Source organism: Dermacentor andersoni, chromosome 9 (assembly GCF_023375885.2).
Source record: "Dermacentor andersoni chromosome 9, qqDerAnde1_hic_scaffold, whole genome shotgun sequence".
In the NCBI taxonomy this organism is placed as follows: Eukaryota; Metazoa; Arthropoda; class Arachnida; order Ixodida; family Ixodidae; genus Dermacentor; species Dermacentor andersoni.
In genome coordinates, this window is record NC_092822.1 from 113,181,051 (window position 1) to 113,193,510 (window position 12,460).

Consider the following 12,460-nt stretch of genomic DNA (forward strand, 5'->3'; position numbering starts at 1 on the left):
AGGTTCATTACTTTATTCCGCAAAGCACTCAAAGCCGCAGATGGGAGGCCTGTCATCATTATGGGAGACTTCAACGCGGCTCACGAGGAATGGGGATATACATACAGGGAGCCCAAAGGTAGACAAATATGGGAAGATATACAAACGCTAGGGCTTACTCTAAATACTGACCCATGCGTCCCTACGCGCACAGGCAACACTATAACCAGGGACACAGCACCCGACCTGACGATAAGCCATATGGCGGGAACAGTAACATGGAAAAGCACAGGACGAAATCTAGGCACCGACCACTTTATTATTTCGCTCACGCTAGGAAAAGGCGTCAAAACACGCCTCATCAAACAGCCGAAATTAACGGAGTGGGATAAATTCCGAGAGATAAGAAAGGAGGCCTCACTGCCGGACGATATCTACAATATCGACGAGTGGACAAACCTCCTTAAAACGCATATAGGGGAAGCGACTACAACTATAGAGGATGAGGACGCACCCCCAACACTAAACAGCAAACTGCTGGACATGTGGAGCAGAAAGAGTAACCTGGAGAAAAGACTCAAGGCACAAAGATGGAACAGGAATATCCGGCGCCAACTAGCCAGACTCAACAAAGATATAGAAACATATGCGATTAAGCTCAACGAGCAGAATTGGTACAGCAAGTGCGATGAGATGGAAGCCAATATGAGTCTCTCCAAAATATGGAGCCTTCTCAGACATCTAATCGACCCTAGTAAATAAAAAGTGCAAGCTAGTACAAACCAGGTGAGAGCGAGGCATGGCTTTGTTGCCACAGATGACGAGCTCATTAGCGAGCTCCAAGAGACATATCTTGGAAAAGCAGAGAGCGAAGTGTTTAGGGACTACGAGGGACCTCCCAATCCAGATCTCGATGCACCCATCACCACGACAGAGGTTAGAGCAGAGATTACTAACCTCAGAAAGAGATCGGCCCCCGGTCCGGACGGGATAACAAACACAGCTCTTAGGAACCTAGACCATAGAATGTACCCCTGAAAAAAAAAGAAGTTCGTTAATGCCTTCTGGCTCAACTGGACAAGAACAATAAGTTTTCTCCAAAGTGCTAGAAAGTTTTGGGGAATAAACTTGGAGAATGACTTTGGAACTTCAGCAAACATGTGGAGATTTTTCGACTTTCACAGTAGAAATAACAGTTGATTTGGCGTGGAATGACCCAGTGGTCAACAGTGGTCAAAACCATATTTTCTACGGGGAAAAGCAGCTATTGTTTTCTGATTAGCCTAGAATATACGTTCACAGAGAAAAAGCACTTGACCTGTGAGCAGACATTAGCCGACAAGGCGCCGTTTGAGAGGTGAAGCAGGGGCAAGCACTGGCTTCACTCTTGCTGATATAGAACTGCGGGAGTTCCCACTTCAAAATTTTTTGTAAACCTTCTTAGAGCTTACCATGTTTCTGAAAAGAAGGAAAATAAAGTGGTGGATGGTGAAAGGTGAGGGAAGTCAAACTATTTAAAAATGGCTTTCGATGTTACGATGAGGAGATGGGGCAGAGGGCTATACCCATAGGGTTTCTCACTATATTACCTAGAGGGATATCTGGCGCTGCTGCGCTGTGGTATGCATGAGAATGCCGGCATATTGTGACTTCGGATTGGCATCGTTCTCGGAAAGCCAGGCAAGCACTGTCACAATGATTCATTTTCTACTAAAGGTACACGTGAAAAGCGGCTTTAGCTTTATTATTAAACAAAAACATGTTTTGTTTAACTATAAGAACTTGTTGCTGCATGTATAATTATTTCATGCGTAAAAAGTAACAGTGGCCCGCTAAAGTTGGGGGACAGACGACAAGATTCGCGCTCGCTTTGAAACAGTTTGTCGTCTGTTCTTGCTTTTCTTCCCTTCGACATGCATTGTAGGTGAGGTAACATGCAATTTGCGTGAATATAAACATTTTATGACGATTTTACTTTAAGAACGCGTTATTTGTGTTATAACAGCTGTGTCTTACCAGTACTCACGTATGGGGCAGAAACCTGGAGGCTTACGAAAAGGGTTCCCCTGAAATTGAGGACGACGCAACGAGCTATGGTAAGAAGAATGATGGGTGTAACGTTAAGGGATAAGAAAAGAGCAGAATATGTGAGGGAACAAACGCGGGTAAATGACATCTTAGTTGAAATCAGGAAAAAGAAATGGGCGTGGGCAGGACGTTTAATGAGGAGGGAAGATAACCGATGGTCATTAAGGGTTACGGACTGTATTCCAAGGGAAGGGAAGCGTAGCATGGGGCGGCAGAAAGTTAGGTGGGCGGATGACATTAAGACGTTTGCAGGGACAACATGGCCACAATTAGTACATGACTGGGGTAGTTGGAGAAGTATGGGAGAGGCCTTTGCCCTGCAGTGGGCGTAACCAGGCTGATGATGATGATTTGTGTATCCATATCCACGTTTTAGACGAAGCCTTTTACAACACCAGCCAACACAAGCCTCGAAGACGCATATACCATCATTCCCATGACGGCACAGCGCTCCTTAGAAAACTCCCATAGACGGTGGCGCCAGATTTCCCTCTAGGTGTTAGAGTGTGAAACTCAATGGCTATACCCTAATTCACTTCCCCCGCAAGGAGTAGGAAAGAGGGAGCAATATAAATGCTTCCAAGGAAAGTAGTTGTTGCCTTGAAGAAGACAAGTCCACTTGTCGAAACGTCGAATCTAGCGACACACGCGGTTCATTACGTTAAGTCTCCATCTTTATGTGAACCTTTGTCTCGTTTGCGTGTCTGTTGTAAAGTTTTACAGGACTTTATAAAAGGATGCTTTGATATGATTTGAATCTATTGAATTTGTCGATGGTGGAGGTTTCATTTGCAGAGTAGCAGTTGATAAAACACTAAGAAACGCGTACATGCTGGTGCATTCAAATAAACAGCAGGTTATAACGAGCGATCATTGTTGAAAGAAATCAGTCGGACACAAGAAGTCTTGCTTCATTTTGTTTATTATTGACAATAAGACCTGAATTTGTTTGCAACAAAGCGGTTCTGGCATTCTCACCGCGGCCGCCATGAAAAGATGAGAGCAGTCTGGGTTACACTAAATACACCGCCCACGCGGGTTGTGAAGTTAGCTGACATTGCCGTAGCCAAGAGATGATGCTATAATACTGAACATCAGTTTTGATGATGCAGCTAGCTTGACTGAAGCTGCAGAATGAAGTGTGTGGGTTGATGCAGTGAAAAAAAAAATTAAATAAAGCACGATGTTTGACCGTCACTCGATGTAAGGTCTGCAAGCTTGATCCGCGCTAAATTCAATGCAGCCTGCAAAGCTATTTCATTAGATAAGCAACGCAATGCGCGCTCTTCATGAAGCCCACAATGAACTTTGACCCGATGTACAAAATTCTTATAAAACAATGATACCTAGGTTATCTACGACACCACGAAAAGTAAAGCATCCATCGCGCTCGCAACACGCTGATGCGGAAACTCTAACGCTTGCTTATAAATACATTCTAACGCGTAAAGCTGCACTAAGTGTCACAAAAGTGCCAAAGCTCTTAAAGCCACGCTTGGGTTCTACGCTGCTCTGATATTGGCTCACTCTGTGGAGCTGAAACCTTTCTTTGCTTACATTTAAAGGCACCGCTGTCAAACGCTGCAATGAATCTGTATCCTTTCTTCTGTTAAGTTCATTGCCGACATGCCTCATGTGACAAAAATCTACTGGAAAGGATACTATTACGGAAAAAGGAGCGATTTGTTTCAGGTTTACACACCATTTTTTTAGGAATGCATCACCAATGCCGTCTTCAGCGTCCTGTAGCAGTGAAATATCAGCGTTTTTATGAAAAATATTTTGTGCGCACAATTCCCACACAACACGCGCGCGGACAATCACGTCTTGCATTAGGACTACCTCGTGATGAGACACGAGCGCGCTTAATTCTTTGCAGCTGGTGAGGAGTGTCAGAATAATTCTTGAAGTGTGCTTGCTGTCACTCATTTGAGGGCCCTTCCCATTAAACATTTGTTGGTAACGTTTTTGAGGTGCTAGAGAAGATCGCACTTGTTCCTGCGTGTCTTGCGAAACAGTGATCGAAACAGTGTTCGAAACGAAGCTTCGAGGGTACAGTTTTATGTTTGTGGAAGGCAGTGAGATGGAAAAAAATCTCCAAGGTCACAAGAACGTCTTTCACTAAATGACTTCCTCGAAATCATTTAGCGAACTGTGTCAATGAACATGGCTGCCTGATTGCCAACTCCCTTCTGTACAACTATGAGTCGTGTTTTCAAGCTGTGCATCTCTCTTTAAAAGGCAATCATGGAATTCAGCACCTTGTTTTCTAGTGGAATAATTACTTTGGCGAAAACTTTGTAGATATGCAGCAAAAAGTAGCTTGTCTACTTTCGGAAACTTGCACTTGTCATGTTCCGGTAGTGAAATAAGTATTCCGACATTAGGATTGTAGTAAATTCGTCACAGCGCAAGTAGATACAAAACCTGACAAAGAGAAAGAAAAATGTATTTAAAGGGAGATGACAAGCCTGTCAGGTATCTCTCCTATTAGTGTACATCCTGTGTCGAAAAGGTAGTTCTGTCATTAAAAATGAATAATTCGCAAAGTATAAATTCATGCTTGAAGTGCAATTTGTGCTGTGCAGTTGCTGATTGCCAAATAAATGTCAAGCCGTGTGATCCTGTGGCAACATAGTAATCTTGAAAGAGAGTAAGTTTGGACTTGGTGGTATATTCCACATTTATTTATTTATTTATTTATAATGCCTTCAAGACCAGAGGCATAGCAGAGGGGAGGAGTTACGAACAATTACAATATGGTTATAAGAATGCAGTAAGTTATACTACACAGTATACAACCGACCGGTGCACAAGAACATAAGGAAAGTACAATAGTCGCTGACAAACCGCTTTGTCTACGTTTTTGTACTGCTTTTGTGTTTATTGTGTGCTATAGCCTGCCAATACGAAGTAATTTACTTTTGACCAACCCTGTCATTTGTAATTAGCTTTTTGTTATTGATGCTGACAGGCCTTGATTGCCTGACATTACATTCACGCATTCGGACTCATTAGTACAAAATGTTTATGATGCAGGGATTTTCATGGTGCTGTACAAAGACATTGAAACGTGTACGTATATTTTCGTCGAAAGCAATTGCTGGGTTACTTGCTCTAAAATTGCGCGTATTTAACTTGCCAACTAACTGTTTTTGGTCATACTAAGGCAGCTGTATTTGTTAGATATAAACAGCTACGTGTGATGCTTAAATAAACAGGGCCGCGGTTTTCCAGCGGTGCGTTTTCTGATGATACTTTTTTTTCCACTTTTTGTGCTTCTTCAGTAGTCACAGCGACGCTCTACGAGCATCATCAATGGGATCAGCCGGTCATCAACGGAGGATGATGAGAGTGGCACAGGATCGAGCGGAAGGCATGGCTACAAAATCGCGACTAGTTTAGCTAAGCATCTACTAGTGCTTCTGAAGCACCTCAAACCAAAGCCTTTACATTGTCCTTATCTCGAACGTCATAGCCTAAATATGAACCCTGTTGCACTGATCCTCTCACGCTATCAGAAACCACGGCCTCCTTATAATACCTAATTACGCAAGGTTATGATGTTGTGTGTTATGTTGATATGGGTGTCCTGTAGGTGCTTGTTCCTATATTAAGATCGAGTCTCCACTCCAGGTCAGCAAATATCGCACATTACCATAAATGTAGGAAAAGCATCAGAAATTAAATAAATTGTCGATTGTTGGAGCCCCACTGGTTAGGAAAAATTCGTTACCGCAGAACAAGTCGAGCCATAAAACCACACCTAATTTGCGTGTTTCAATGTCAGTGTATCATAACTCACAGAAAAAGAACACAGTTCTAGAACTTTCTTGACCATGGATTCTGGATGTCAGCAGATATTCCTGCTGGTTCCAAGCAGACGTACTCATTTGTATCGCTGTGCAAATAAACAGCCTGGCGAGCCTCTGCCGTTCCCCACATGCATGCCGAATTTCACTTTGCCGAATAAGGCTTATGCAAACGGCATCGTTCTAAATATGTTCCGAGTCCGATACTTGTGTGACCTGACAGTTTTTTGGCTGTGAGGTGGGGAGGGCGCTTATTCGTGTAGCATTCCTAGAACCCCCAAAATATGGGTGCTCAGGTGGAAAGTTGGAGCCCGAACATCACTGCATTCCCAAGACTCGACAAGTGCTCAGCCCTCGGTTAATCTTTTGAAAACTGACTGTACATCAGGATCACTCATAAGTGCTGTTGTCCCGGAAGCATGTTCGTCTGACCACAACGAGCTTCATTTGGGTCTTTCTGGTGCAGACTAGGCAGCTGTGCAGCATTGCGTGCAGCGAGCAGGCCTTGTTATAGAAAGCTTCACCTGTCAGCCTGTCACCCTACACGTACGTGGGGCCAGGAAATAAAAAAGAAAAGAGCAGGCTGTGCCGCATATCACAGTTGCTTTCTGTTGTCAGGGCGCTGCGATGCACTCGTGCTTCGAGGCGCCCTAGTACATTTCCATTCGCGCAGTTGCCTCCGTAGCACTACCCTCAGTCGGTCATGGCTGGGTTTGTGTAGCTGAATCCCTTGAACTGCTCCTGGTCCATGGAGGCCAAGATCTGGGGGTCGATGGGCGTCAGCACGGGCTTCTCCATCGTGAAGTCGCTGTCGAAGTTGCTCACGTCCGCCGTGTTCCTCTGCAGAGAGGCAGGACAAGTGGGAAATAAGGAAACGTTCAGTCATTGGGACACACCAGAAATGCTAGAGAACGTTCAAGCTCAAAATAGGTCATGTGCAGGAACACTTGCTTCGTCTGTTTGTCCTATACTGTGCTTGAACGCTTATTCGCTAGTTTGCTGAAGGTCGCCTGACCAGGCACATCTAAATCTTTTGGCTACACAGCGAAAGTTATGAAGGGCTGTACGAAGAGAATTTCACCACAATTTTTAAGATTGGTGCATTATTAGGACAACTGGGAGAAACTGAAATGTCGCATCGCCATGCTCCCAGGAAGCGAGCTTCACTGCCAACATAGACACTGTCTTTCTTCGACTAGACTGCGTTCACGAGTGACGTGCTTTCTTGCCTTCTCTCCTACCGTAGCTGAGGGTCTGCGTCATGTTTACGGCACAAATGTCGACTTTTTTCTTAATTTTTTTTTATTTGTCACGCGACACAGTTCCAGTAGCGGTTTTCCGCGTTCTGCATTGCATGATTTACCAAATTCACGTGCCATAATCAGTGACGTGGCAGGCAGTGCGTCTGACGTGAAAGCGCTTATGGATGAGACCTTGATTCTACGATAGGAAGCGGGGATCCCTCGACCGGAAGGTCGCGCGGGCTTTTGTTTGAAATCTGAAGTGTTTTCGCGCGCCGTACACCGATTTGATAATCTGCAGACACGGTCGCCAGCGCGTCCACCACGCACTGCGCTTTTCTCTTTGCAATTATGTAACACGGCGAGGGGCCCTTTAATTTAATCAGGTTGTATTCGTGCGTACGTTACGCTTTTAAAATAGCGACATGGTAACCTTTACCGTGTGCATCAGGGGAACAATTAAAGAACTCCTGGTGGTGTAAGTTAATCCAGAGTCTGCCACTGTGACATTTCTCACAGTAAAATCGTCGTTTTGCCACGTAAAACCCCAGAATTCAATTGAACCTTTAGCGTGAGGCTTGTTAAAGGGCCCCTCACCAGGCCTCACAGACAATGTTGGTTATGCGCTGGAAGTTGTTACATGCCCTCTAGGGAGCATTCTGCCGCAAGAAATTTTAGAATTGATTCCTTAATACCCGAGCTAGAAATATTTTAGTGCCGCGAACCCATGATTTCAGGAGGCGAGCTTCACTGACGACACATACTCTCAAAAGGACGGTACGTTTGGCACGGTGGTAATCCACACTGAAAACTATTGACAGCGCGAAGCGGCACGATCGACAAAGGAGAGATGCGCGGAGAAGCGCTGACTATCAATAGACAACTTGATTGAAAGCACACATATGAATAAGCGATTATTCATGTGAAAAGAACAGAAAATTACGCTGTAAAGGCATACTTGGCAGGAAATGACCTTGTCAACAAATCCTTAAAGTTGGCAGGGTATCTCCAACTTACGGTGCAAACAGACAGACGCGCAACACACCTGTCCCCTGCCTTATCAATGAAGAATGCTTCCACTATCTCTCGGACTGATTTATCCCCGTACATCGCTAGTGCTTTGGTTTTTGAAGGCACAGGGGCACAGCCACAATCCTTGCAGTGCAGGCAAGATTCGAAGACGGCTGTCCCCTCAAGGAAGCCACGTGCTCCCTAAGGCGTAATTTGACGCGTCTATCCGTCTGGCCAATGTACAGCACGCCGCACGAGAAGGGAAATTCATGTACCACTCTTTCTTTGCATTGAACATGCTTTTCACAATGCTCAATGCTGCACACGCGTTGTACCTGATTCGCCTCCTCTGCGCTACTATGCATGGCAGCACAGACCCTGCCCAACTTATTCCCCGCTGAAAAAAACGACATTGATCCCCTAGCGTGTTCTAAACTTCTTCAAACGGTGCAAAAGGCCGTGCATGCAAGGAACGCTTACCACATGCCAGTCTAAAACATCTCAAGGTCGCGTTCTCCCACTACTTTCGCGCTTCAACTTCTCCCGAATCCGTTCACTGAAGACGACCAAATACCGGGTATCCCGCTTCCCCTACTCTTCCCCACTGTCTAGTAAAGTTATCCTACATCAAACGGAGGCAAGAGTTCTTCAACGACGCCGCCAAACATGAGCAAGCGATATCATTCTTAACAAATTTAGAGTGCCCTGTGCGAAAATCAAGAACTCGTTTAACAGACCGCGGCGAATACATCCAGCAGGTGTGCAGTATCTCAAACCGGATGCTCAGGTTCAAAAATTGGATTACCCCATTTTCCGGCACTTCACAGCTTCGACCCCTTCTCCTTGAAAAGCTTAAGTACATCGGCCGGCGCTGTAACAGACCTACTTGCGTCCACCGGTGCAAGGAAATCATCGACATAAATAAATGTTTGCACGGTTATAGCCTCCGAAACGGGCTCAAGCAGGCAATCCACCCTACTAAAAAAAAAATGTCACTAAGAATCGGTGCCACTCTTGAACGTGTGTGGCCCTTAAGTAAGATGCAAATGTGAAAGACAAGTGGCAAAGCTAAGCTTTCCTGAACATCCCTTACCTGCACACCATAACGTCAATAATCACGATGGCTTCTATTCGAGTGATATTTGTGACCAATAAAGCTCTAAACTGACTTTCAATAGGAGCATCCTCAGCAATTTTGATGCACAGAACAACAAATACCAGAAACTACCTTGGACTTCGCACTGATGTACCAGTGCCACTGTATCATCGCAAAAAAAGAAAGAAAGAAGAAAAAAGAATGAGAGATAGAGAAGGAAATTGAACAAAAGTATGGCATTCATTTCTTACTATTATAATCTCTTGCCAAATGATCGAAAATAGGGTTTTGCAGTGACTCCTTGCTTTAGTGTAAACTGACTATGTATAGCTTTTTATGTAATGTACTTTCAGATGATAACCTGCGCTGCTTAGCTGAGCGGTTTGACGTGATTGCGTATGGCAGCGTGCATAGATGACATGTTAAACAGCAGGTTTGTACCATGCTTAAGTCACATGAGTTGTGCATTAGGTGATCGATAAGTCGTATTTTCCATCCAAACTCACCCCGAATGGTGAGACAGAACAATAAATCGCTTTCTACAAATCTATCCTCAGAGGCTTAGAAGAAACTGCAAACGAATATTTCTATGGATGCGGTAAGGAAATCACAGTACCAAGGAAAAGTCTAGAGAAAGTGTCATTCACGCACGAGAGCTCGGAAAACGTACTTGCTTAACACAAAGAAAGCGCGGCGAAATCGGGAATGAGGTTCCTGAAACGAGAAGAAACGAGCCGGGCCACGCAGCAACAAAATGGCGGCAAGAAAACGCGCGGTAAACTACCGCGCACATTTGTGGGCGGCGCTAGGTAGAGGGACCGGCAGCTAGCCAGCGAGCAGCGTAAACCGACTGCCAAGGTCGACAACGAGCCCGTGTTGGACAACGGAACCGAAGTGGGCGGAAGAGATGACAGGGCAGAACGACGAGAGGAGCCGCGTAGCGGGGGAATCGCGCGGCCGCGGCCAGCTATAGGGATGCACCACGGGCGTCAAAAATAGACGGCATTCCCGCGGCAAAGTTGCGCTCGCAGTCTTGAGTGGGCCTGTCTTGAACGAGATGGAAAGAGAGGAAGGACAGGGCCGGATCGTTGCGCTCGAGAAATGCGCGGGAAAGACATGCGCTGGAGCGAGTGGGGGGGGGGGGGGGGGGGGGGGGCGAGCGCTTGCTGTCCGCGAGGGCGCGCGCGCGCTGCCGCTGTCGTAATCTGCGGAAACGCGCCCGTTTAACGAGAACAGCTATCATCCATGTGCCACCAATTCGGTGCAGTGCGCAGCGAAAGTTATTGCGTAGCGTCAGCCAATCGAAAAAGAGAACCATAAGCAGGGCTTCTATGCAGTTCGCTCCTGGTCGTCCGGCGACGACTGAGTGGAATTGTAACGGAAGGATCTATGGTGCAGATTAGGCGAACGCTGTTCCCTTCGGAACGCGCAGCCTGATTGGCTGGCACGAGCCTAAGGTTTCGGTGTGCTGCACAGAATTAGCGAGAATATCGCCTCGCAAGGGTCCCTCGTTTTGTCCTCTATGCTTGCTGACAGCTTTCCACAGTTCGTTCGCCCAGCAGGCGTGACCGCATCTGGCCGCCCGGTAGCTGTATTGAGCAACTCGTCCACAGGGTGCCTGGTTGATCATAGTATACTACTAGTAAGCGCACTATGGGCACTTTGCCGTCAACACGTGTACTACATGTCGTTTAACACACGTCGCACCGTCCTCTTGCTCGCGGCCTCTGTTTCCTTTTTTCTGTTATTGACCAGTGGTGAGGAAGGGTAGGGTGGCCAAGGAATTCCTGTCGAGAAACAGTTACGAAAGCGGCTCCACCCACACTTGGCACGTGTACACTGCCGTCTGCCAGCCGGACGCAGTCAGATACGTCTTGTTCATTTTGCTTGAACAAAAGTGAGCCGCTTGTGCGTTTATTTTTGTTCGGCCTTAAATTTATTTTTCGAAGGCAGGGCCCAGCTGTGCGCACCTTTCCTGACGTCTCGCTAGCTGTCGCTTAAAAGAGCTACATAAGAATTGCGTTCCGGCAGCGCCGGAGAAGGAACTAAGACAGAGGAGCAAGCAAAACTATGTACGCCAGCGCTCTTGCGGGGGGAAACAAGAAAAAAAAAAAAGAAGACAACCTGTAAGAAACGTAATCCAGAGTATTTGTGTTTCATGGGTTGTCGTATCATGCCAAGAGGATTTATCAGAGTTCTAACGGGACTTTCGCTTAGCGGATGCATAGCCACGTGCTAAACTAGCAAAGTGAAGTTTCAGTATAAATGCACGTACTTAAGTTGCATAGGGAGAAATTTTCGCCTTCAACTGCGCAGCGGCGCTGCTCAGAGGAAATACTGGTGTTAGCCGTCGACTTTAAATGCTATACGTGCAGCGTGATGTGGCTAGATATAGGACCGGTTAACGGAGTACGGTATGCTATACCACAAGGCTTCTCGTTCGGAAGTGCTTTTTGCCATGGGCAGGCCGCTTTCCCTAACAATATGTCCAGCGTGGAGATCCGCTGGAACTGGCTCTTACAAACAGTTCTACAGCTTTTTGCGAATACGGGCCCTGGGTATGCTTGTATATAATAGCGGACAGCATTCCGTGGCAATGAAGACAAAGCTACGGAGACAAAGCGCGAGCATGTATACATAAGTGCTTTTTAAAAACATTATGACATTTTCATCCGCGTTAGTTTAGGCTTTAAGTTAGCTTAAGCGTTAAGCTTTAAGTTAGTTTAAACGCTAGTTTAACCGCTAATTAAGCCGAAATACAACACTGTTCATCTTGACTGATTTTTTTTTCTTTTTACTTCCACCTTAGGGCCAGCGCGAAGACGTCGCACACGGATGATACGCTGATTCCGGTACGTGTTCCAAGAAACCAAAAGCGCTGTTAAACGCTACCGAAATATGCGGCGCAGTAACATACGCGCAGAAGCTCCGCCCTTGTAGCTTCACCTTTAGTGCCACGGAAAAGTGTCCGCGAATATAGCCGTGCTAAACATAGCGCCAAGAAAAGATGAACACGGGAGAAAGAAGGGAGGAAAGACAGAACACATAGGGCAATCATTAAACATGGAATTCCTTAGCTGAGCGGGGTGGGAGAAAAGCAGTATAATAAAGTCTGCGCTCGTGTCTCAGAGATGCGAGCAGAGGAAGACTGCAGACAGCAGGTTGGATAGAGCAGTAATGATCATGGAGGGACTCGCGCAGGCCAGCACACAAATAGAGCAAAGAAGCTATGA

At 46.0% G+C, this 12,460-nt stretch overlaps 1 protein-coding gene across 3 annotated transcripts in view; it reads right to left on the minus strand.

Moving 5' to 3' along the window:
- Positions 1-2,971: 2,971 nt before the first annotated feature.
- LOC126529608 (putative protein kinase C delta type homolog) overlaps positions 2,972-12,460 on the minus strand; it is a 647,502-nt gene continuing 638,013 nt past the window's right edge. For all 3 annotated transcript variants that reach the window (XM_055069906.1, XM_050177127.2, XM_050177123.3), the window contains one exon: positions 2,972-6,719. In XM_055069906.1, the coding sequence (XP_054925881.1) occupies positions 6,573-6,719 (147 nt within the window). In that variant the 3' untranslated portion in view covers positions 2,972-6,572. The remainder of the gene's footprint in view (positions 6,720-12,460) is intronic.